The sequence below is a fragment of the Melitaea cinxia genome, chromosome 30, assembly GCF_905220565.1.
Source record: "Melitaea cinxia chromosome 30, ilMelCinx1.1, whole genome shotgun sequence".
Taxonomy (NCBI): Eukaryota; Metazoa; Arthropoda; class Insecta; order Lepidoptera; family Nymphalidae; genus Melitaea; species Melitaea cinxia.
Genome location: NC_059423.1, coordinates 2,440,674 through 2,467,294, shown reverse-complemented (window position 1 = coordinate 2,467,294; position 26,621 = coordinate 2,440,674). Strand labels below are relative to the sequence as shown.

At 36.3% G+C, this 26,621-nt stretch overlaps 1 protein-coding gene across 1 annotated transcript in view; it reads left to right on the top strand.

Moving 5' to 3' along the window:
* The first annotated feature begins 659 nt into the window (after positions 1-659).
* The window catches only part of LOC123668091, a 75,394-nt gene continuing 49,432 nt past the window's right edge, over positions 660-26,621 (top strand). Inside the window, exon 1 of the mRNA XM_045601885.1 lies at positions 660-2,487. Within this exon, the coding sequence (XP_045457841.1) occupies positions 790-2,487 (1,698 nt within the window). The 5' untranslated portion in view covers positions 660-789. The remainder of the gene's footprint in view (positions 2,488-26,621) is intronic.

Here is a 26,621-nt window from a genome sequence, read left to right as displayed (position 1 = left end):
TTAACTTTAAACAATCTTTTAAAATTTCCTTATTACGCACTTAGTGCTTATCTGCCAAAACCACATTCTCCCCAAATTTAAAATACAAATATAATTGTTACTTTGAAAAGTTACTAAATTGTATTTTTTTTTTTTGTCAAAATTCATGCTAAGATATTCACTTTCAATCCAATTGTATTTTTTTGTTTTAATGATCTCAAATAATATCAAAACAATTACCATACCATTTGACTAATTTCATTAATATATTTTGTTTATACAACATGTTTTAAAGCTAAATAAATGACTAAACTAAATTAATCTTGTACAAAATTACCTGCTTAGTTGGTTTTATTGCTAACGTTATCTTTTAATCTGGCAATATCAGAGTGCCATGCCCTCGTAAGTTACGATATTGTACGAACTAGAACAACTGTTTATGTAAACTTTCTGACAAGTGTTGTGGATTGTGAGTTACACATACGTTCAAAACCGTTTTTTGTTTCTCAAAACATTATAATTCTTTGATAGTGAATGAAATTAATTAAATAATCAAAAACTGTAACATCTTTAAGCTGGGTATATTCGTTTCTTTAAACCGTATGATAAAATTAAAAAAAAAAATGTTAATCAAAAGTTGATAACATAAGACGGGTTTTATTAAATATTTTATTCTAATTATAATTTTCGTTTGTGTTTCATCTACAATTCAGTGAAGTGATTTAAGGATTTTTTTTGTTTATAGTGTATATAAATAAAACTTCCGGAAGTGTTTTCGTTTACGAAAATGTATTTTAAAAATTTGAAATAATGTTAGCACAGCCTAAAAACAGAGTGCAAACTATTAAAAGTAAATTCGAGAGTTTGAAAACTGATAACGAGTTGCTCGTTAAGAAAAAATCGACACACCTGAACAAACAAGAGACAAACGCGAGCAAGGATAAAGTTATTGGTGAAATTGTATATAATAAATCTTTGCAGGAAAATGCTACACATGATTCAGACTGTGATGATTGGACGCCGAAGCCTAATTCCAGTTATTTGTACAGTAAAAATGAAGTGAAACGTAGTCTGAGCGAAACTAAACCCACGTTAGTAAGACAAACAAGCGATCCTTGTAAGAAGCTTCATAGAAGCCATGCTTTTAGATGTGATAGAAGTCAGATCATCAATCAGAGTCCAAAACGCCACGGAAGCTGTAGTGGAAGATCGGAGACCAGTGACTTCACTTTCAAAATGGGGGATAAGAAGTTGAGTAAGGAACGCTTGAAGCAGTTGGGTAACGTTTTAGAAATACAAATGAAAAAAGAGAACTTTTGTCCAATGAATACTAGCTCAAATGATTCAGTTATCGTTGGTGAGGTAAACGAAATAATTCCTGATTCAATTCCCGATTCTCAAGTTCCTAAGCATATACTCGATCAGTACGCGAAGGTTGTGAAAAGTAAACACAAATCGGAGAACAGACAGGATTCGATGACAGATAGCGGTGTTAGTTCGGAGACAGAAATTGTTGAAGAAGATAAAACTAGTAAAATTAAGAAACTTGTCTCCCAGTATGAGAGATCAGAAACTATATTAAAGGAATCTAAAACTAATTTAGAATCAAAACCTGTTTTAGAAACCAAACCCGTTTTAGAATCAAAAGTTACCTTAGAATCTAAAGCCGTCATAGAGAAACAACCTATTATAGAATCCAAACCTGGTATGGAATCAAAACCTATTATAGAGTCGAAACCAAATTTAGAATCAATGAATGATTTGTGTGCTTCCAGTGAAACTATGAAACTGGAACGTAAGAATCCACATTTAGTTTTAACAGACACACTAAAAAAGGCTCTAAAACAACCCTTACCCCCCGGACCGCCGCCTAAAAAGCCTCCACGTACGTTTGCCGTGCCATCAATATCTGAATCTCCAGAAAATAAAAAGGACGCAAAGAAAATGCTCGAGAAACTCGAGCAGGTGCTACAAAAACGAGAAGCTCAAAGTCCAAAAAGCAATAATATATACGACATAGCCGAATCCGAGCAACCAGTTAAGAAACCTAAAGAAATGCATTATTTATGTACCGAGCTGCTCGATATCACCAATCGTACACTCACACCGAACCAGAGAGATCCGTTTTCCAAATGTTTCAATTCCCTTAACTGTGCCATAATAACGAACAATTCGACTTTAAGCTTGCCATATACAAGGTTAAGTACGCATAACCGTGACTCTATATCCAGTAATGAAAATTTAGATACAACCAAAATAAGTACATTTCTAAGCAATAAGTGCCTTAAGTGTAAAACAAACAATATGTCTGACGGGTTTAAGTCACATATAAATTGTGAATGTAAGGACATGAAGTCTGAGTTTTACGTTGAAAAGGAACATATATATGACGTTCCATATATTGAAGTTTGTAATCGTGATAATCAGTATGGAATACTGAACTCACAGGAAATTAAGCTCGGTATTCTGAGTCGGAGTTTGGAGGATTTGCAGTTGAGGAATATTGATGTGAGTACTTTTTGAATATTATGTTTCCTTTTAGCTATTTATATGCATATTACGATTAATAATTTATCTCAAAATAATAATAATAATAATAATAAACAACTTTATTGCACACAGTAACATATAACAATTACATAAGTATAAAGCTTAAAGGGAAAAAAAAATAATAATTACGTCGCATGCAACGGGCGGTCTTATCACTAGATAGTAATCTCTTCCAGACAACCCACCAGAAAGGAGCTTGTTGAATTTAAGGGCTTGTGCGGCTTAAGAATATAATATAATATATAATTAAATAATATATACAATCCATATATTATACATATATCCACACATGCGCAATACTCACGGTATTAAAAAGTAATAATTAATCAGTCTATGAAGTTAACGCTTAAATAATAATAAGTATTAAATGTAAAGTGTCATTATTAATACATATTGAAAGCATAAAATTTTCTACATTATTGTGGCAAAATATCCGAGCTATTTTTGCACCATTGGAAGCCATTAATCCAGATGTATAAATAAAACATAAAATCTATCAAAGAACAATTCATCAATCATTTATCTTTATGATAAAAATGTGTTGATCTTTAATATCTTTATGCTTTGTGTGTAGTATATTTTGTGGTGTATGATAAAGTATAAAGTAAATAAATAAATAAATAATATCTTAAAATGCTCCGTCACTGAACAAGGGCTCATTTTATTTAAAAGAGGTTTTATTAGACAATACCTTTGTACATACAAAAATACTCATAATTGTCACATTAATTTATATTATTATATCATTCATATAAATAAAAATTTGTTATCAAAAATTATTATTTAATTTCCATAGAAATTATCCAAAAATTCCATATATTATGCTATCAAAAGGAATAAAAAAATTGCAATTCGCAACATTTTTATCGATACCCTGCTACTATTAATCGAAGCGTGATGTAATTTAGCCTAGTGCATACATAAGTGGGACTATTTAATGCTAAAAGAATTTGTCTACAAGAAAAGCACGAAGAAGTATTTTGTTTATTTGCCCTCATATGTATATAATACTATGAATATGTTCACAAAGTTCCATGATGATCGGTTACGTTGTTGGTGGATATATTTCCTAATATGAGTAAAAATCGCTATCAGGCATCTGTGATAACAACTGGGACTGACAGCTTAAGCTTGCTCTCTAAGGCACGGTGGGGAGACTTGACCCTACAAGGATAGGACATCCGAACCGGAAAGAAATATTTGTACAAATACAAATGTATACAAATATATATCCTGAGCGGGAATCGAACCCAAAAGCAACCTCTAGGCCAGAGCAGTTGTTATATGAATCATTACATAGTATAAAACAAAGTTGCTTCCCGCCATCTGTATTCTTAGATCTTTAAACTACGCAACGAATTTACATACGGTTTAGCTATAGTAAATAGTGTTTCCAGAGAAAGGCATACATGTATAAATACATGCATAATATAGTAAAGGAACACTGATAGTTTTAGAGGTTTCTAAAGTGATGTCGTAAATAAACACTTTTTTTTCGCTTACATTGCAAATATTTATTTAATACTACCTGACCCCGCATACATTGTTTTGCCATATATATTATTAACCCTTATAACTTATGGGTATGAAAAATAGATGTTGGCCGATTCTCAGAGCTACCCGATATGCATAAAAAATTTAATAAAAATTGTTCCATCCATTTATTAGTATTGTAACTAACACTGTGACACGAGAATTTTATATATTAGATTTTATATTTAGTATCAGCATTGCACCCGAGCGAAGACGGAGCGGGTCCCTCGTACAATAATAAATAGTAAATAATGTACTCTTTGAGGCCTGATGATGGTCCAATAAGGGATCGAAACGTCGCATGAATTTGCAATTAGTGGTTTGATTGGCACCTTATGTCCACTTTCCTGCGAACCGTCAAAGAGTACTTATAGCAAATGGACGCAACGATAAATAATAAAGTAAATAATGTATTTAAACTTTGCACCAATACTTTATCTCTTATGGAAATTTACAGTGATAGTAGCTATGTTGCTATTAGCTGTTGTTTGACTACCCCGTTGGTGCAGTTTGTGCTTTCTGCTCCGCGGGTGGTGGGTTCGATTATATATGTATTATTTCCATGTATACTTGTATATATCTATAAAAAAAATTACCTATATCGTCAGCTGTTACCTGTTCGTATAGGTTACCATTAAGTGTTGCTTATCTTAGGAATTGACGACCGTGTGTGAATGTTATAAGATATTTATTTATTTGTTATTTATGCATGTGATATGTATATTATTATATGTACATACATCATCATATATACATCTTCTAAATAAATAAATAAAATTGGAGTGTTTGTATGTAATGTTAAAATATAAATGCATATGGGTATATACACAGTACATAAACCACAATAATTTTTTTTGTCTGTCTGTTCGTTCCGACTATTCTCTGAAACGGCCGAAAATTAATTATTTAATTTATCTATACTAATGTTATAAAGCTGTAAAGTATTTTAACGCGCTAATCTCAGTAACTACTGCTTTGAATTGACAAATTCTTTTTGTGTTGGATATCCCATTTACCGAGGAAGACTATATTGTAGCCTGTATTTGTCGCCTTAATTTCTTCCTAAAATTAACGCCTGTAAAACCGTAGAGGGCTGCTAGTGTATTATATGTATGTATACTAGCTGTACCCGCGACTTCGTCCGCGTGGAATTTAACAAAAAAGTTATTGTTCAGTTCGCAGAGTTACAATATAAATAAATTTCTAAAATAAAAGTAGCCTATATTACTCCTTATTACATCAATTATCTGCCAGTGAAGGTCCTGTCAAAATCGGTCCAGCCGTTTCAGAGATTAGCCGGAACAAACAGACATACAGACATACATTGTTATTTTGGTATATGTACCGTGTATACATCCATAATTATGCATATAGTAAAAAGCGGTTATTTTAATATTGTAGACAGACACTCCATGATGAGGCACTATTTTATTATATATTATATACGGAATAGACTATAAAGAACAATAGTCGTCCACTGAACTTAGAGAAATATATTTATAGAAATCTTGTTAATAAAGAAACGTTATCTTAAACCGGTATCATCAGTAAAAACTCACCCTGGGTTTCCAAGTTTAGCAAAACAAAAAAGAAGTATATTTCTATAGGTATTTAGGCTTTAATTAATATAAGGCTGTGTAAGATACAAAAAAATTGTAACTCCACAATTAGAAAATAACTTGGAATATTAAAAAAAAATCTTGTGTCCATTATTGAAATACTAGTATTTTATCTACATAAAAAAATCCCACAGATTCTCTTTACTTTGAATTAGGTTCACCGAGATGGCATTATACATTTTTTGTAAAGAGAAAAAATCGGTTATGTTACAAAATAAATGTTTTAGGACTTGTTTCATCACATCATCATTACATCAGCCTTTCGCAGTCCACTACTGGACATAGGCCTCCACAAGTTCACGCTAAAAATGGCGTGAAGTCATGTGTTGAGGGGGGTGGCTATATTCTTTGATGCCGTAACCACACAGCATCAAGACTTATTTAGTTATTTATAATTATTAGAATTCGTAAAGAATATATAGAATAAAATTAAAATGTCCATTCTTCACTTTCAAATTAATGCAAATTTGCATATTTGTAGTCTCACGATAATAGATAAATATGCACATTGACCAAAACCCTTCTCCTTCTTCTCCTTCTTCTCCTTCTTCTCCTTCTTCTCCTTCTTCTCCTTCTTCTCCTTCTTCTCCTTCTTCTCCTTCTTCTCCTTCTTCTCCTTCTTCTCCTTCTTCTCCTTCTTCTCCTTCTTCTCCTTCTTCTCCTTCTTCTCCTTCTTCTCCTTCTTCTCCTTCTTCTCCTTCTCCTTCTCCTTCTCCTTCTCCTTCTCCTTCTCCTTCTCCTTCTCCTTCTCCTTCTCCTTCTCCTTCTCCTTCTCCTTCTCCTTCTCCTTCTCCTTCTCCTTCTCCTTCTCCTTCTCCTTCTCCTTCTCCTTCTCCTTCTCCTTCTTCTTCTTCCAAATTATCCACCTAAATTAGAGCAAACAAAACAAATACAGTTGGATTAATTTAAAACCCACTGTCCCATACAAGGATAGCGACAAGATGGTATGTACATATATAGACCAAACTGGTATAAAATGAAGTTAAATAATTGTTTGTTAACAAACATTCAAAAAAACTACTCCAATTTACATCGACATACAATGAGAATATCATCTGTGTGGTAGTCGAAAAAATATTGAATTAAATACGCATAATTAGGAACACGTCAATTTTTTTTTTGTCAGATCTTGCTCAAACTAAATTAGGACCACACAACAACCATCACCCTTCCCAAAAAAAAGAATCAATAAAATCGATACACCCAGTAAAAATTTATGAACACAAAAAATACAGTCGCATTAAAAAGACCCCATTTAAGGATCGTATACACACAGTATGTAAAAAATAATGTGCTAATCTACTATATAAAATATAGTCAAAACAAGTATTAATAACAGGATGATTAAGATGTGGGGTTGGTTCACACGCGGCGTACCGTGACGCACCTTCACGGTCAGATAAATATTGAGCAATGAAATGTATCTCAAGTTTTGTGTTTTTGACGACCGGTTACCGTAGGATCAACGAGGCGACAGGTGTACGGTACTCAAACGTAAAATCAAAAATTGTATTATGTACTATCGTACATAATACAATCGCTGTGTCCGCGACTTTGTCCGCGTGGAATTTAACATAAATTATAGGTCACTAAAATAATAAATTTGTAAAATAAAAGTAGCCTAAGTTACTCCTTACACCGTCAGCTATCTGTCAGTGAAAGTCCCGTTAAAATCGGTCCAGCATAAGTTAAAAATGAAGCTCAAGCCGATTCGGAATAATATAATAACAAGATTTGGTTGGTAAAATTTGGTAGGTACATAATAATATGAGCAATAATATTGTGGGAGACTGGTGCCTAAGCTAGGCTCAAGGCCTGTGTTTCAGGACACCGGGTCTCCACCTATTAATAAAGTACATTTCAATTACCATTAACACGGACACTAACAATTGTGTTGTAAACAATATAATATGATACAGAAAATTGACGTATTAATGTCTAAACTTGTGCGTTTAGCGTGGAGACTATGGGCAACATACATGAGTTCACGCCATTTTTGGCGCAAAATTGTCTTGCCTATGTCCAGCAGTGTTATGTGTATGTTGCTTTCTATAGTCGTTTTAAACTATTGTTCTTGTCTCTTGTGTGTGATCAAATAAACGTTTTTTTCTTTCTTTCTTTCTTTCTTTCTTTCAGTGGACTGCGATAGGCTGAAGTGTGTGTATATCTAAAGTTTGTAATGATTGGAATGTAGATTCTGCAGAATAAAATCGGCAAGAAACTCCGCAGTTATTCTTTCGTAAAAAAAAAAAAAAAACTGTTTTAATATGCTACTATTTAATGCTAGGACTATGCTTGTCTAACGATAAAGATTAATGGTTGCTATTATTCAAAATGACTGAATGAACGATAAAGATGGAGGGGTTATTTGCTTTGTTAATTTATGTTATGCGGGAGATATTTTTTAGACCACTAGAGTGGCAAACACGCTGGTCTGTCTGATGGTAAGCAGATACCTATGGACATTATAACACCAGGAGCGTTGCAAGGCTACCACTCACAGCTTTACCACAGGAAAAAAATACGTTAAACAAAACACCATGTAGTCGACACACAATTGTTCCGTTTGTGTCGCGGGGGAGACCACCACATGACCGCGAGCCAGAGTCAACTTAACGAATATGACTTAAAAAAAATATCTCAGATAGTGTAAGGCAAAATACGTAAGTTCTCTAAGAAAAGGCAAGGTAGTGCAATATAAAATTTTGATTTAAAATTTTGTAAATATGCACTTTTAAGCCGGGCCCATCGACTAAATAAATGAGGCCCAACTGGTGCCCCCTATGGCGTTCAACGTGTTAAGACCTTATTTTTATTTACGCTTAAGCCTGTAATATCCCACTACTGGGCATAGGCCTCTTTTCCCATGTAGGAGAAGGATCAGAGCTTAATCCACCACGCTGCTCTAATGCGGGTTAGCGGATATATTCCCTACTATGAGTAACGATCGCTATCAGGTGTGCATGATAACAACCGGGACCGACAGCTCAACGCGCTCTCCGAGGCACGGTGGGGAGACCCACAAGGAATCCACAAACACCTAGACCACGGCAAACACCTGTATGGCCAATACAAATGTTTGTCATGTGCGGGGATCGAACCCGCAACCGCCAACGCAACAGGTACAATCCATGGCTGTAACCGTTGCGCCAACGCGGCGGCGTTATTTTTATTTATTAAGTATTATTTGTCTGATCTTCTGGAAGGTTTGAAGGAAAGCCCAGTCGAGCGACTCTAGCAAGATATATCTTCTTTCCCTACTTCAACAGAGCTGGAGTTTGACTATTTAATGATTGTACATTATGTTATTATTTAAAGAGTTATCTGTTAATTTTTCGCGTATGCAAAGATGCGTGTCTCAGCTACCTAGTAGTAATTGACCTGCTGAGACGTGTCTCATTATGTTGTCAAATCGCAGACTTTCTCTCGTAGTTCTGTTAGAAAATTTCTAATTTATCACCGTTCGGTGTCATCTTTTGTGCTTTAAAAATAGTGATAAATAGAGTGGGAGAGTTTGTCTGTGCGCTAACTTATTTTTATATTTAAATTTGATTATATAACATTTATGAGACATTAATTGTGCATAATGACGTCAGTCCTACCCTATGTTTTAGGTTTAAGAATTATTTATTTCTTATAATGATATACAAAATCACTGAAAAATAAAAAATATTTGACTTGTTTAATCTTATATATAAAATTATCATTTCACAATGTTAGTTAAAATACTCCTCCGAAACGGCTAGACTGATTTTTATGAAATTTTGTGTGCAGGGTAGGTCGAAATCGGCCAAAATCTATTTTTCACACCTCTAAGTTACAAGGGGGGGGGGGATTAAGGAGGTCAATAATATATATGACAAAACAACATTTACTGGGTCAGCTAGTATAAATACTAAAATAGCAGTTCATTTCATACAATTATGAAATAATTTTTATATAAAAATATATTATATTAAATAAATTAATATATACCTATAATATAAATTTTATAGCAATAAAATAATAATTACTAAACCCCCTTTGATCTGAGTTAAACAATACTTTTTTTTTACTTTGAATGTCCAATCTAACCAAGTAATTAAAAGAGTAAGTAAAAGCGAACGAAACCGCGCCACACATCTAGTCTTCACACCTTCAAACGATCATTAAAATTAGTATAGTCACAGTTTTTTTTTTTCTTTACATCGAATACAAATCCTGAATTGCATTTACCATGCAAATTATATACAAAATTCTACCATATGTGAATACATTAAGGTATAAAATAAAGATAAATGTGAGTTTTCACACATGTATACAATGATTTTACAGTAAACGGTATTTAAAACTGTCGATTTTTTTTTGTGTTAGTTCGATCTACTTAACGGGAGTGAATTGAAAGTGGATTAGCATGGATATTGGTTAGATGGTAATACACGTAGTGATATTTGTTCTGCGTTGAACGTAGGAGACGAAGGAATGGTGAGGCATGGGTAGGGCAGGGTTATGTATGGTGAAATGTCAAGAATGTTAACTATGTAAATTTTTAATGCCAAATCATAATAAAAATAAAAAAAAAATTGTCAAAAAAAAAATAAAAAAAAATATATACTTAGTCCGATTCCCAGGCCTACCCGATATGCCCGCAAAATTTCATAAAAATCGGTCCAGCCGTTTCGGAGCAGTATTGTAGCTAACATAGTGACACGAGAATTTTATATATAAGATTTACATGTTGGTCCCTCTTGTACAGGGGGCATGACACACAGAATTGAAAAGACCGAAGCCCTCCTCTTTCGCGGGACCGGACGCAAGGGACCCCCACCGGGGGCTACCCTGCAGATCGGAGAGGGGAGGGTCAGGATGAGCTCCCAAATGAAATATTTGGGGCTCATCCTTGACGGAGGGTGGACCTTCGGTCCACACTTCGCTATGGTGGGACCGAAGGTCGTGAAGGTGGCGAGTGCACTGGGCAGACTCCTCCCGAACCTCGGAGGACCCAGCGCCGCCTGCAGGCAGCTATATTCCGGAGTCTGCCGGAGTATGGTGACGTACGGTGCCCCGGTTTGGGCGGATCGCCTCACTGCGAAGAATAAGGCCGCACTGCGGTCGGCGCAGAAGATCATCGCGGTGAGGGTGATTCGGGGGTATCGTACGGTATCGTGGGCTGCAGCTACTGCTCTAGCTGGCGACCCCCCGTGGGAGCTCGTGGCGGAGGTCCTTGCCGAGACCTACTCATACGTCTCGGGTAGGAGGGCTCTCGGTGAGAACCTCACGTTGGACGGGATCCTACGGGTGCGCCGGATGGGGCAAGAAGCATTAATGCGGAGGTGGGGGGAGGACCTGGTGGAGCAGCCGTATGGCACACGCGTAACGGCTGCCTTGCACCCGGTCCTTGAGCGGTGGATGCGCCGTAAGCGCAAACCCCTCACCTTCCGTCTGACGCAGGTTCTCACCGGGCACGGCTGCTTTGGTGAATACTTGTGTCGGACGGCCCAAAGGGAGCCGACGACTGAATGTCACGATTGCGGCGCGGCGGTGGACTCTGCCCAGAACACCCTCGAGGTGTGCCCGAGATGGGCGGCGCTACGTCGCGATCTGACGACAGTCCTCGGAGGGGACTTGTCACTGCCGAGCGTTATCACCGCGATGCTCGGTGACGACGAGTCCTGGAAGGCGATGGTCTCCTTCTGCGAGACAGTAATGTCCCAGAAGGAGAACGACGAGCGGATGAGAGAGGGGGCCGCCGACGAGGCCTCCGTCCGCAGGCGACGAACGGGGGTGCGTAGGAGGCGCTACTTAATGCGTCTCCAGTAACGCCCCTGTGCCCATGTCGGGCCGGGATGGGAACCCGGTCCTGCTAGACATGGCGTCGTCGGGATTGTTCAGAGGTGAGCCGGACAGTCCCATGGAGGAGAAGTCTGGTCTTTTCGCCGAGGCCAGCCTGTCGCTGGAGGGATCCTGTTGCCTGCAGTTCCGGGACCCTCCAATTAAAGCGGCTGAAGGCTCCCGCAGGGGTTTTGGTCGGTAGTGCACCCCCAAGTGCTAAGCCGACATATGGTCTAGGAATGCCTACCCGGGCATCCTGGATATCACCCGTAAATGGGTTACCCTGCGATATCAAAAAAAAAAAAAAAAAAAAGGGGGCATGACACAAGTATCCAGGGGCCCGATAGCGTTAAGTCCCAAGTTTCTGGCAGATTAATTTTGATTTGTCGACACCGCAATATTGTATATTACACTATAATTATTACTAAGTATAATTCTTATTGGAGCCTCGTTACCTTAAATACCATATTTTTAGTTAAATTAAATTAAATTTTTTAATATTTTTTTTTACACAACAAGAAATACGGAGCGATTATTTTCGAGCCCTACTAGTAATGTCCGAGAGCCCATAATATGGCTCAGAGCAGTACACTCAAGACCCAAAACGCCAGTTAGCAAGTCATTGATTATAAGGGCCTTCTCCACCGGTTGTGCATGAAGTTTATCCAGCACATAAGTTACGAATAGACTTTAACAGCAGAAGGTAGATTAGGACGTTAGGACCTTCGCTTCAACCTGTAATATCCCACTGCTGGGCAAAGGCATCTTTCCCCACGTAGGAGAAGGATCAGATCTTAATCCACCAGGTTGCTCCAATGCGGGTTGGCGGATATGTTCCCTATTATGAATACCGATCGCTATCAGGTGTACATGATAACAATCGGGACCGACGGCTTAACGTGCTCTCCGAGCACCATTGACATGACACACTGCACAATGCGCAAACACACACACTCAGACCACGGCAAATATCTGTATGGCCAATACAAATGTTTGTCGTGTGCGGGAATCGAACATGTAACCGCCAGCGCAACAGGTACAAACCAGTGCTGTGACCGTTGCGCCAACTCGTCGTCATTAGGACCTTATCTTATACTATTAAACGAGCAATTCTTGTATATATATATAATCTGAATCTCGGAAACGGCTTCAACGATTTCCATAAAATTTAGTATATAGGAGGTTTCGGGGGAGATAAATCCATCTAACTAGGATTCATTTTTAGAAAATGACGTTTTATCCCTGTTTTTAGGGAGTGAAAAAATAGCTACAATATCGTTAGAATACGAAGGTAAATTTCGCAATTGTCATTAAAGTTGTAATAGCTCGGTGGGAAATCGGCCGGTCGGGATCAACCGAGGAGATCGTGGTTCAAATCCCAATGTCCCTGATCAATTATTTTTTACCTTTTTTTTAATTGCACTCGTTATTTAAAAAAAAAAAATATTATTCATATTTTATAAATATGTAATTCAAATTTAAATATGAATTCCAAAAAACACGATTTACTAAAAATACCGAGCTAGGCTCGGTCACCCAGGTACTTATCTATAATTAACAAACCTCAAAACTTCTTTTCCTTCTTTTACATTTACGAATAGAATTATCTCATATAGTGGAATTCGATGGTGAAAAATAATAATAATAAAACACAGGTTAGTTTTTAAAGAGTAACTCGTTGACCCTGACGTCTTTACTAGCCAGTTGGCGCCGTTTATGGTGGCCCTGCTTTCTGCTCCGCGGGTTGCCTTTTTGATTTAATCCTGGGTCTGGGGTGTAATATTTGTATTAAAATATTTAGCTATAACAGTCGGCTGTTACTATCAACCGAGCATTAATTGCTTACCATTGGAACAAGAACAGACGACCGTGTGTGTGTGTTTGTTATATTTATTTATTGTAAAAACTGCGAAGTTTCTTGCCGATTCTTCTATGCAAAATTTACATTTTGAATCTTTGATATAATGACAATTCGTTGGTGCTTCTTTGGTGATAATAATAATACTTTATTTCAGACTAAATTTTAAGTCCATATTAGGTTAGTACAACAAAATAAAATTTGAAATAAAACAAAACAAAATTAAATTAAAAAATCAATGAGTAAAATAAAATAAATATAAAAATAAATAAAGTAAAAGTAAAATCAAAAATCAAAAAATTCTTTTGATTTTTTGATGTAATCTATCATAAACAAGAGCTCTGTTAGATACCATCATCCGTCAGATAGCGTTAACGGCAAACGATGAAACAGGCCCCAAGTACCTATATCCCGCTCGCTGTACAATCACAGGATGTAGAACCAGTTCTCAAGGCGACTGTTGAAACTGTTGATTGTAAGTCGTTCCGTTAATTAGGCCGGTTACTGGTAACCTGTACAGACTTACTGGTGCAATGTTAGAAACGGGATTTAAGGTGGATTAATTAATCGGTACGGTTTCACTCGGTTAATGCAATGGTTGTATAAGCTGGAACGTGAAGAAAGAAAGAAAAAAAAACACGTTAATTTGGGATATCACACAAATCGTAGACAGTTTTTACACAAAATAATTGTATTTGCTCACAAACGAAAAAAAAACCGACTTCAATTACATCGACAAGTAATACAACGTAGATCGACGAAAAAATAGTCAAGTAAATACGTATTATCAAAGATTACTCAAAAAGTAGTTATCAGATCTCGATAAAATTTAAATGTGACCACATGATAAATATCGGCTTTTGATTAAATTAAAAATTATCAAAATCGGTACACTCAGTAAAAAGTTATGCAGATTTTCGAGAGTTTCCCTCGATTTCTCTGGGATCCCATCATCAAATCCTGGTTTCCTTATCATGATACAAAACTAGGCATATCTCCTTTTCAACAAAAAAGAATTATCAAAATCGGTACATCCAGTAAAAAGTTATGTGGTATAATACAATGTCGGTCGACGAAAAAAGCATCAAGTAAAAACGCATTATTAGATGTAACTCGAAAAGTAGTTGTTAGATCTCAAATAAATTTAAATGGGACCAATTGACACACACAACCTTTCGATTAAAAAAAATTGTCGAAATCGGTACATCCAGTCAAAAGTTCTGAAGTCACATAAAAAAAATATAGTCGAATTGAGAACCTCCTCCTTTTTGGAAGTCGTTTATAAAATACAGTTATAGAAATAATAATAAATCTAAATAATATAGAATGTATAAGAATAAGAAACAAAAAAATAGAATAATCAATTAAATACGCATTATTAGGATAATTAAAAAAAAATCTCGTCAGATTCGGCTTAAATCTTTAGCTTCTAGCACCAGCTTACGAATTGAAAAAAAAAAACGTCAAAATCGTTCTCCTAGTAAAGTGTTATGAAGTAACATAAATAATGAATGCAGTCGAATTAAGAGCTTTCTTTTTTTTTAGTCGGTTAATAAAAAGGAGGGTAATAATACAGTCAATAAAGTTACGTATTTGTCGTATTCTATTTATATAGAGTTGATTGACCGTTCATAATAAATTGGTCCAAAACAGAACAATGTTTTTTAAAACTAAATCAGTCATATAATATTGATCTATTTTATAGAAATTATGACTGATTCATATTACAGACTAGCTGTGCCTGCGACTTCTTCCGCGTTTTGGGTATTTACATGTTCAACGTGATTCTTTAAATTGACATAACTTTTTTATTAATGAACCGGTTGATATGAAACAAACACTAAATGTTAAGTTAAGCTTACCACACTATTAGTGAGAACCAAATCAAACCTTCCTAAACCGCACCTTCATTTTAAGTGCCGCCTTGTCTACTCCTTCGAGGATATGACTATTTTGGGCCTTGATAAGGTCTACAATCTCCTCGTTGGTGTAATTTGACAGCACTCCCCGCACGCAGACCAGGGGGTCCTGGTTTGTGGGCTCCCGCACCGTCAGCTCTGTATTTTTCTGGACCTGGCCCCTGATCTTAACCATGTCCTCTTTTGAGGCGCACCTCACCACGACTTTCTGGTCGCGAGCCTTACGGACCCTTTCCATCCTCGCCCCAGACTTCTTTAAATCCAGCGAGTCTCTGATCTTGGTAAGCACTTGTTCGCTGGTCTCCTGCGGGTTCCGGGACGAGATGATGAGAGTGTGGTTGGGTCTTTGTTCCACACTCTCTGTTTTTAGTCGGGCGGCGGCATGGGCGTAGGTTGTCGGCGCCAAAGGAGCTAATTTCGTGACTCCTTCTTTAATAGTATTGAGGGTCTGCTTGACCTCCTGAACCGCCATCTCCGTCTCCAGTGTTGGTTTTTTTGGGGATGCGGTGGTCTTGCTAGAATCCCTCAGGGTGCGCAGCTCCGAGGACATGATCTCGACCTTTTCATTTAAAACTTCGAATAGGGGGGCCAGATCTTGTTGTGGGTTTGGCTGTGTACTAGATGGTTGCGTTTCTGAGATTAGCGTGCGCGCACACAGACAGATTGGATTTGCGTTGATAAAGATCCCAATAATATTTTTTTCTCATATATCTTCCACGTACAGATAGCGATCTGTTACATTTTTATTATATGTATTGATGAACTAACACTGATAAAAATATAATGTTAGGTACATATAACCCTAGGAAGTAGTAGTAGAAAGTAAGGAAGCGTACAGACCGCGTGGTGGTAAGAGGTTACCGTAGCGTATAGACGACCGCAAAAGGGTCCTAGAACCCTACCCCTGCTGTCAATACAGCGCATCCCCGGAGAACCATATCCCCGCTTCTCACAACAGTAACACAACACTACTGGAAAGGAGTATTATTTGTTTCTGATCTATGAGGTTCAGGTACATCTAGTCGGGTTATTCCAAATTATGGGCAAGGTATTTTCACGCTTTGTACACAAAGATTATTTGATAAGTCAGGTAAGGCCGCTGTCTAGTAATCTTGTGGTCCTGTGGTGAGTAAGGTGATCAGATTTTCTGGAAGGGGTTGTAAGGTCGGCAACATTCTTGTGGTACTCCTGGTTTTGCAGGCGTTCATAGACTACGGTATTGCATACTATCATGTGGACTGTACACTTGTTTGCCGTTGAAGTAGTATAAATGAATACGTATGTATCTTAAATTTATTCATAGATAATAAAATATAATTGTCAGAACATCGTATGAAGCAACGTTACAGCGGTATTGGCAAGCGAAAGTCAATTGTTAGGGATCGCGTGTAGGTGGTCATCGAAAGTGAACGATAGGGTTGTCACTGCATACCCATTTATTTATTTATCTATCTTCTATTATATATATTATTATTAGTTAAGTTAAGAATGTTACGAAAAACAAAAATGTCTTAATTAAAGTAGTTCTCAAAAGCACTTTTAAATCGTTACTTTACAATGTGTGTATGATTTTTACTTCAGTAAATTAACTCAAAGTGCTTAATTTAATTAACTGCAAATGGGTTGTATAATATAACTATTTTTAATATTTAATAAAATCTATATTTTCTATATAAATAAAATTGAACCGACGAAATGTATGTACACGCATAATTTCCAAACGACTGCACCAAATTTGGTAATTCTTTTATGTATTAGTTATTATCGGGAAAAGATTTGTATGAAAGAAAATATAAAAAAAAATCCCACAAAAAAAAAAAGAATTGGCTGTCTGTAAAGTTGGTTTACGGACGATAGTTTAACGTGACAATGTCATAACAAAACATCTCCTCGGACGTATAGGGCAATCGAGATAGTATATGGAATATAGATAGATGCGGCGCAAGCCGGACAACGGGACTATGAGCGTAACGCAATAAGTCATCCTTTTTCGTGCATGCCGCCGGCGTTCATCGATTTAGTAGACGTTGTCACGTCAAAACTAAGATACGAAGTGCGCCGGATCACTTGGTATTAATTAAAATTAACTCTTGCCAACCCTGTAAAGTGTGCAGGCTTGGAACGATTTTTTTTTTTCATACGGAACAACCAACAAACAACTGATTATAAACGCATAGTTAACTGCGATAACGCGTTATGTGATGAGAGTGTGTTAGTACTTTTAATTTTTTAAGATGAGTAAAGAGTACGGTGTACTGTGTGGCTACGGTACTAAAGAATATAGCCACCCGTCTCTTCCCGTGGGTGTCGTAAGAGGCGACTAAGGGATAACACAGTTCCGCTACCACGTTGGAACTTAAAAAGCCGACCGATGGCGGGATAACCATCCGACTGTTGGCTTTGAAATACACAGGCCAAAGACGGGCAGCAGCGTCTTCGGTGCGACAAAGCCAGTACTGCGGTCACCAACCCGCCTGCCCAGCGTGGTGACTATGGGCAAAGCACATGAGTTCACGTTATTTTTGGCGTAAACTTGTGGAGGCCTATGTCCAGCAGTGGAATGATGAAGAGTATGAATAGTATTTGACTTTCCTACCATTTTATCATATGTATAGATATTACTTAATATTAACTGAGGTAGAGCACAGCAGGAAATATTCCGCCCAAAACATGGAGCAGCCCGACTGGGGAACCTATATAAGGTCACAACTGAATAATACGACTTTCAAGCAGTGTTGCCTTCCTGTGTGAGTAAGGTGACCAGAACTCCTGGGGGATTGGGGATTTGTTTGGCAACGCGCTTGCGATGCTTCTGGTATTGCGTCTATAAGCTACGGTAATCGCTCACCATCAGGTCTGCTGTACACTTGTTTGCCGACCTAGTTGTATAAAAAAATACTTAGTAGAATATTTACTCATCATCATCATCATCATCATCATCACTTCAGTCTAATACAGTCCGCTGGCCATAGGCCTCCACAAGTTCGCGCCAAAAATGGAGTGAACTCATGTGTCTTTGTTTTTTCAAATAGAATATTATATATACTTATTTGAAAGTATATAATATTAAGGCCTATGTATTGTAACATTGGGGGATTAAAATAAAAATATTGTCTTTATAATTTCTAACAACAATAATAATAATAAATCGTGCTTACTATTTGAATGATCTGAAACTATTTTAGTAGTGTATTTAGTTCAGTAAGGCCGGGCTTGTGTGGTTATTTTTAGGTGCTCTATAATAGATTCAATATGGCATCTAAATTAGGAGTGAAGTAGGGTGACTATATATAAGTACTGGAATGTAGGAAGGTAGTAATACAAATTCTTGATTTACAGGAAAGGATAAATGCCTATTTGCATGTAGATACTTGTGCCAATATGTCTTGCTTCTCGTGTTTTTAACCTCCGAAGCTGAAAGAGGTTTTATATATGTTAAACTCCAATTTACAAACATTTAATCGATTAATTTCTATATATTTATGTAGTATGGATATACATAAATTTACATGTGCAAAAACAAACACTGTCGTTGCCAACTTGCAGATTCCTCTCTGCAGAATCTACTTTCCGAATCGGTGGTAGCTTCACTTTGCCTATATATATTTCATGAAAAAAGATACATAATTATAGTGTATGTATGTTAATAATAATAAACAATTTTATTGCACTTAAAACTAGCTTTCATTGCAAACCTTAATATTAAATACAGAGAGTGCAATGGCTGGTCTTATCACTAAATTGTTATCTCTTCCAGACTACCCAACAGGAAGGAGCTAGCAATGTAATGGGTTAGCGCTTCGGTTATAAAGTTCAATCAAAACACATACAAATTCATATATACATCTATACATACTTACAAATAAATAAAATTGGAGTGTCTTTTCGTAATATTAAAATAACCGATTTTTACTAAATGCATAATGTATATATAATATACACGGTACATATACCAAAATAACATTTTTTACAATTTTTGTCTGTCTATCTGTTTGTTCCGGCTAATCTCTGATACGGCTGGGCCGATTTTGACGGGACTTTGACTGGCAGATAGCTGATGTAATAAGGAGTAACTTAGGCTACTTTTATTTTAGAAATTTATTCATTTTAAAACTCTGCGAACTGAACAACAACTTTTGTATTAAATTCCACGCGGAGGAAGTCGCGGGCACAACTAGTATAAATATAAATACTATAATACTATGTATATATATATACACACAAATACTTAAACATATAAATACACATACATAAGCAAATAGATAAAAATATGCAATGGAGAGGTATGTACAAACAGTGGAAATAAGCTAGCATATAATATGTTATATAGATATTTATACAAATAAATAAAATAAAATCATTTAATTTATACAATGACGCTTTGAAAGTATCTTAAAACCTAAATGAATAAAGTAAATTTTGATTAATGTTTAATCAATGGTATCCTAAGAAAACTAAATATCTACCGACCCTTATAAACAGGGAATGTGGTATATTTATAGATAGACTGAACAGCTGTTTAATTTTAACTATAAATAGTAACACTCGATAAACAACCGCAGCTATGAATACGGGTATTCATCCCTTTATCTTCAATTGATGATGTTTGTATACGTATGGAGATACAATGAAATAACTTTTTCGGATTTTATCGCTGACCGCTGATGACGAGTCATCACTAACTTAACTAACTTATATCTCCCTCTCAACTTCCGTCCGCCTCGATCACACTTTTTGTAACGCTCTCGTCACGCAGCCATCAGCTTACTCCCCAAGTCAAGCCTGCGTAAAGAAGTTTTACTTCTAACACAACTCTTGTCTGTAAAAGAAAAATTGGTAACATAACGCAACTAGGGACTCGGTGCAAACAGCTACATTCCAAGTTTTTAAACTTTCTATGACTCACTATATGAACAGTTTGGATTCTACGGGACTTACCGCGACTATTATTATTTAAGTCACTTCTCACTCACTTCAGCCTATCGCAGTCCACAGCTGAACATAGGCCACCACAAGTTCGCGCTAATGGCCTGAATGCACGTGTTTTGCCCATAGTCACCACGCTGGTTAGGCGGGTTGGTGAAGACGCTAAATGTACATATAAGTTTAATTAAGTTTTCCTATGAAAAATTGTTTAATTATTTTAAATAAATGATAAAATGTAGGCCTGTTAATTACATAAAACTATAAAAATTAATGACTACTGCTTTGCTTGTTTTTCATATAACGATGCTCACTAGTCATGGTAAAAGCAATCGGTAGTTTACAAAAACAATATATAAAAATAAAATAAAATACAGAAATTACGGTAACCCTCTTTTTTTAACCGACTTCCAAAAAAGGAGGAGGTTCTCAATTCGACTGTATTTTTTTTTTATGTATGTTACATCAGAACTTTTGACCGGGTAGACCGATTTCGACAAATTTTGTTTTAATCGAAAGGTGGTGTGTGCCAATTGGTCCCATTTAAATTTATTTGAGATCTAACTACTACTTTTCGAGTTATATCTAATAATGCGTTTTTACTTGACGCTTTTTTCGTCGACCTACGCTGTATTACACCGCATAACTTTCTACTGGATGTACCGGTTTTGATGGAAAGGGGATATCCCTAGTTTGGTACCGTGATAAGGAAACCAGGATCTGATGATAGGATCCCAGAGAAATCGAGGGCAACTCTCGAAAATCCGTAATAACTTTTTACTGGGTGTACCGATTTTGATAATTTTTAATTTAATCGAAAGCTGATGTTTATCATGTGGTCACATATAAATTTTATCGAGATCTGATTACTACTTTTTGAGTAATCTTTGATAACGCGTAGTTGCTTGACAATTTTTTCGTCGATCTACGTTGTATTATTATTGTTGTATATTACTTGTCGATGTAATTGAAGTCGGTTTTTTTTCGTTTGCGAGCAAACACAATTATCTAATGTCGGCTTAAACATTACAGATCTAATTATTTTATAAAGTTGGTAAACTTGAAGTTTTAAGTATAATTATAGTTTCTGTACTAGTTAGGAACAAACAAATAAATGACGCAGTAGGACCTAGCGACCTAAGTTCTAATTGTTTGATAAAACTAGATAAGGTCATCAGTCTGTTAGGCGGGAAAATAGAAATGCTTTGATGTTGAATAAATATATTATTTCACAAACAGTTTAAGTACTAGTATATCTATAGTAATACTAGCTGACTCCGAAAATGTTGTTTTGCCATATATGTTACTAACCCTTTTAACCCCCCCACCCCCCTATTACTTAGTTGTATGAAAAATAGATGTTGGCCGATTCTCAGACCTACCCGATATGCACACAAAATTTCATAAAAATGTGACCCGAGAATTTTATATATAAGGTATATTATATGTTAGTATATATGTTATTTTATTATTTTGTTATGTCAATGTAAAAGTGGAGTCTCCAGGAATAGGCATTAACATGCTTAAAAGGGAGCTCCAGTCGTTGGTCCTGGTATGGTAAGCGGTTCTCGTAGCTTATAGACGCCTGCAACATCTGAAGCATCACAAACGCGTTGCCGATCCTCTGCTCCGGCCTTGTTCACCACAGGAACACAGGTTGCTCTAAATTTTGCTTGCATTAAGTAAATATTTTAATATTTACGTAATCTAAAGCTATCTTGATTGCATTACCTGGTACTTCTTTACCGGAAATTCTAACACAAATCTGACAAAACATCAAAATTGTACGTCAAGTGAACCAACACCGATCATGTATTTTCTTCTAGTATTGTTATATAAACCTGTTATATAAATAAAGCTTATCAATTGTTTATAATAAATCGATTTCCTACACAGTAAAATGACTCATCATTGACGCTTATCGTCCGTGTAACAACGAATTACCGATTTTTGCGCAATCTAGGTTAAATGCTGTTTAAAATTATTTTAATACGTAATTTGTTATCACTTCCTAGAAAATATTTTTTGTTATTCCGTGTTCCATTTTAACCGATTATAAAAAAAGGAGATCTCTCAATCGACTGTATTTTTGAAGTAAAACTTCTTTACGAACGCTTGGCTTGGGTAGTAAGCTGGTGAATGTGTGACGAGAGTGTTTCGAAGTGTGATCGGGCGAGGCGAACAGAGCAAGAGAGAGGTGCGAGCACACATTTTCTTTCTCTCTTTTTCTCATAACCAGTTACGTTTCGTATATATAAGACACTGGGTAGGCCTATTGCTAAAGCTACGCTGTGTGGTTACGGTAATGAAGAATATAGTCACGGGAACATAACACTAATTATTGAGCAGTATTATTTGGCTGTGGTCTTCATCAAGTGAATTTGATAAATGTAATTTAAGGAATTCCCGTGGGTGTCGTAAGAGGCGACTAAGGGATAACACCATTCCACTATCACCTTGCAACTTATAAAGCCGACGGATGGCGGGATAACCATCCAACTGCTGGCTTTGACATACACAGGTCGAAGACGGGCAGCAGCGTCTTCGGTGTGACAAAGCCAGCAATGCTGTCACCAAACCGTCTGCCCAGCGTGGTGACTATGGACAAAACACATAAGTTCACTCCATTTTTGGCGCGAACTTGTGGATGCCTTTGTCCAGCAGTGGACTGTAATAAGCTGAAATGATGAGTGATGATCTTCTGTGAGGTCGATTTACTACCCCAGTCGGGTTGCTCCATATTTTGAGCAGGAAATTTCCTGCTGTGCCCTACTGAGATAAATATGTATATTTTTAAATATTATGGATAACCAGGAAATTCTTAAACAGTTACCTCTAGTCGCATGTCGCTGCTGACACACATTTTTTATTTATTTATTAATATGACGAATATAACAGAAAACAGGAGTCTTTTAATCGAATTGATCACAAACATGGATGACACACAGTACCTCCTATCATTCACTGATACCAGTTGACCGATAGATCGCTATTGTGTGTCATATCAATCAAATGCTACTTGTTCAGTTACAGGCAATATATAAAAACAAAATAGTGATTGTCATGTCTCATGTCAGGAAGTTTCCTAAATACTTAAAAGCTTATCCGGCGTACTAGCTGATCCGTTGGACTTACGTAAATTACCCGATTTTATATTAAATTTTCTCGTACAAACTATCTCCCAGCAGTGAAAAACTTAAAAAATGGTGCTATTACACATTTCGGTTATTAATTTCTATATATATGTAGGTGTAGAGTATATATAGCAACCCTATATTTTAATTCTTACCAGTGACTCGCCCCGGCTTCGCACGGGTACCATGCTAATACTAAATATAAAATATAAAACAAAATAAATATAATATATTATATGGGTAAAAAAATGTGTTTATTTACGACATGACATTAGAAACCTCTAAAACTATCAGTTTCTCTATATTATGCATGTATTATACATATAAACCTTCCTCTAGAATCACTCTATTTACTAAAGAAAACCGCATCAAAATCCGTTACGTACTTTTAAAGATCTAAGCATACAGGCCACCGGAAGCGATTTCGTTTTATACTACGTAGTGATTAAGTCCAGTCCTTGAATGAAAAAATGACAAAGAACAAAATATTAAGCATAATATATTTTTAGATAACACATTTTCCATTTGCTTTAAAAAGCAAATCAAAACTTCCGCTTTACACGTGTTGATTTTGTTAGACTTTTTGACCTTGAAAGTGATATATTTGTATCACTGTATTCAAGTATAATACGTTATATTCAATCACCTTTGTCTCTTTTTATATGCTATATCAAATATCTAAGCATTCGTAAAAAGAAAAAAAAATAACAATGGCGGCTTGTCATGTCGAGAGAATGAGTTAAGAACGATTGACGAAAAAAGTGTATAAGGCGAGTGTGGATGGAACGGTTGGAAGGGGTAGACCTAGGCGGACGTTCCGAGACCAAATAAGGGACGCCTTGAAAAAAGGCCAGGTCAAGAGTACCCTAAACCGAAGAGCATGTATGAAGGGAATAATGAAAGTGGACGAAGCGAAAGAAGTATGTAAGGATCGTAGCAAGTGGAAAGAAATGGTCTCCTGCCTACCCCTACGGGAAAGAGGCGTGATTATATGTATGTATGTATGTGTGGCGGCATCTATCTCGCAACATACAAACTAGAGAAAACTGACGTATCTTACATCGCGATATCAAAGTTATCAGAGCGATTGAGTATATATACAAGAACCCGATAACAACCGTAGGGGTAGCACACCAGACACAACATCCGTGTGGTCGGAGGATCCTCCCTTTTCTACGGTTGGTGAGGGACTTCACACCTTATTCCGTCACACTCCCAAAGTTGAAAAACGCAATTCTAAAACGAATGTTTTCATGATATGGCCTTTTGGACGAAAAAGAAGTATTTCCGAATGCATAAGGTCTTGCACAGCCCTAATAGAGAAGCCTACCCTTCCACTAATCTTCCATTGAAGGTCGGCCAATAATTTCTGTACAATGATTAACGTTTGTTTACCAATGTAAATTGAGATACGGTGGGGAGACTCATAAGGCCAAAATATCAGATTATTCAATGTTTTGAATTTGAATCCGTGATGTTAATGTGTTTTGTCTTCGTTTGTTACATATAATAATACATTGATATTTTGACATACACACACGGTCGTCTATTCATTAGGCAATTAGATGCCTTTGCTATAGGCAACAGATGTATATTGTATTGTAATTTACAATCTAAAAATACATACATAAATAAATTGATCTTAAACGTAGTATCAGGTTACGAATCGAACCCTTGGAGCAGAAAGCAGGACGACTGCGCCAACGGCAAAATAAGTAATTTCTTAAAAAAATTTTTTTTTTCGAAAATGCTTCCTCTATTTACCTAGAGACGCTTAAATATTGTTTTTATTATTTGTCATTGCGTCCATTCGTTATTACACTATTGGAGTTCTCAGGAAAATGGACATAAGGTGCCAATCAAAATACCAATGGTAAATTCATGCGACATTTCAATATTATATTAGATCTTCCTCAGGTATCTAAAACTAAAGTTCACCTGTGAAAAAAAAACTGTTTGTATGATTATTAAATATATAAAGATTATTTTTATTAAAAACATCATTTGTGGAATCTAAATCAGGTTTTTTAAATTATTGGTTTTTACATTTTATTAAAGGATTTTCCTCTCCATTGTTATAAGTTTAAATTATATTATATCACTTATTAAAAAAATGTTATAAGATGTCACGGAAATAACGCTTAACACAAATGTCTTAGAGGTCTTTCGGGTTATCCCATTTTTAAATGGAAAAACCAGTACGAAAATTGAGACAGAATTTGGATCCAATTTTTCCAACTGCTAATTAAATTTATCTTCCACGTAAGTGTCCAAACGACTATACGGTACGTGCTACGCTTTAGCCTGCAATATCCCGTTGCAATAATTGAAACAACTAAATTTGTAATGATTGCAAAATGTATTGAAGACTTGACTGATTGTTTGATTCAGTCTGTAACATCCCTATGTTTTTCCCTATGTAGAAGAAGGATCAGAGCTTAATCTGCCACGCTGCTCCAATGCAGATTGGCAGATTAAAAAAAAGACTATAAACGGATATATACTAAATAAGCGGATACTGTGGACTTTGGACGCTTGCAATGCCAGCAGCACTATTTGTGCTTTGCCGATTCTTGCTCGACCCTTCCCCAATAGCTCTGGCTACCTTACGACATAAACACAATACTACTTGATAGCAATATTATTGAGCCTTGGTTGATGTACTTCTTCAGTCGGACTGCTTCCAATTTTAAGCAAGATATTATCTCACCCTAACTCAGTAAAAGCTATCATCTCAGTAGGGGATAAAATCAGGCCTTGGGTCTGTTGCGTCGTAGTGAAATCGACTGATAAACGACAACTTTTGACGTTTCGAAGGCTGTGAATAGAAAAATAGGTAAAGCAGAGTTTGATGACGGAAAATAATGATATCTGAGGTAGTGCACAACAAGAAATATCCTGCTCAAAATCTGGAGCAACCCGGCTGAGGAAGTACTTTGAGCTTACAGAAGATTATATAAAAATAATACTGCTTTCAAGCAGTTTTGTGTTCCTGTGGTGAGTAAGGTGATTAGAACTCCTGGGAAGGGGGTAGAATTGACAACGCGGTTTCGATACTTCTGGTGTCGCAGGCGGCTAAAGGCTACGGTAATCGCTTACTATCAAGTGAGCCGTACGCTTGTTTGTCGACCTAGTTATATAAAAAAAATCTGAATCAGTCATTTCGAGGCAGCCATATGTCCGATAACTCTGAAACTTTCTTAGTGACTGGTAAAATTGATCCTTTAAAAAAATAAACACAAATCTATACACATAAAATGAATGTTTGTCTGTATTTCCTTTATAGAATCGTAAA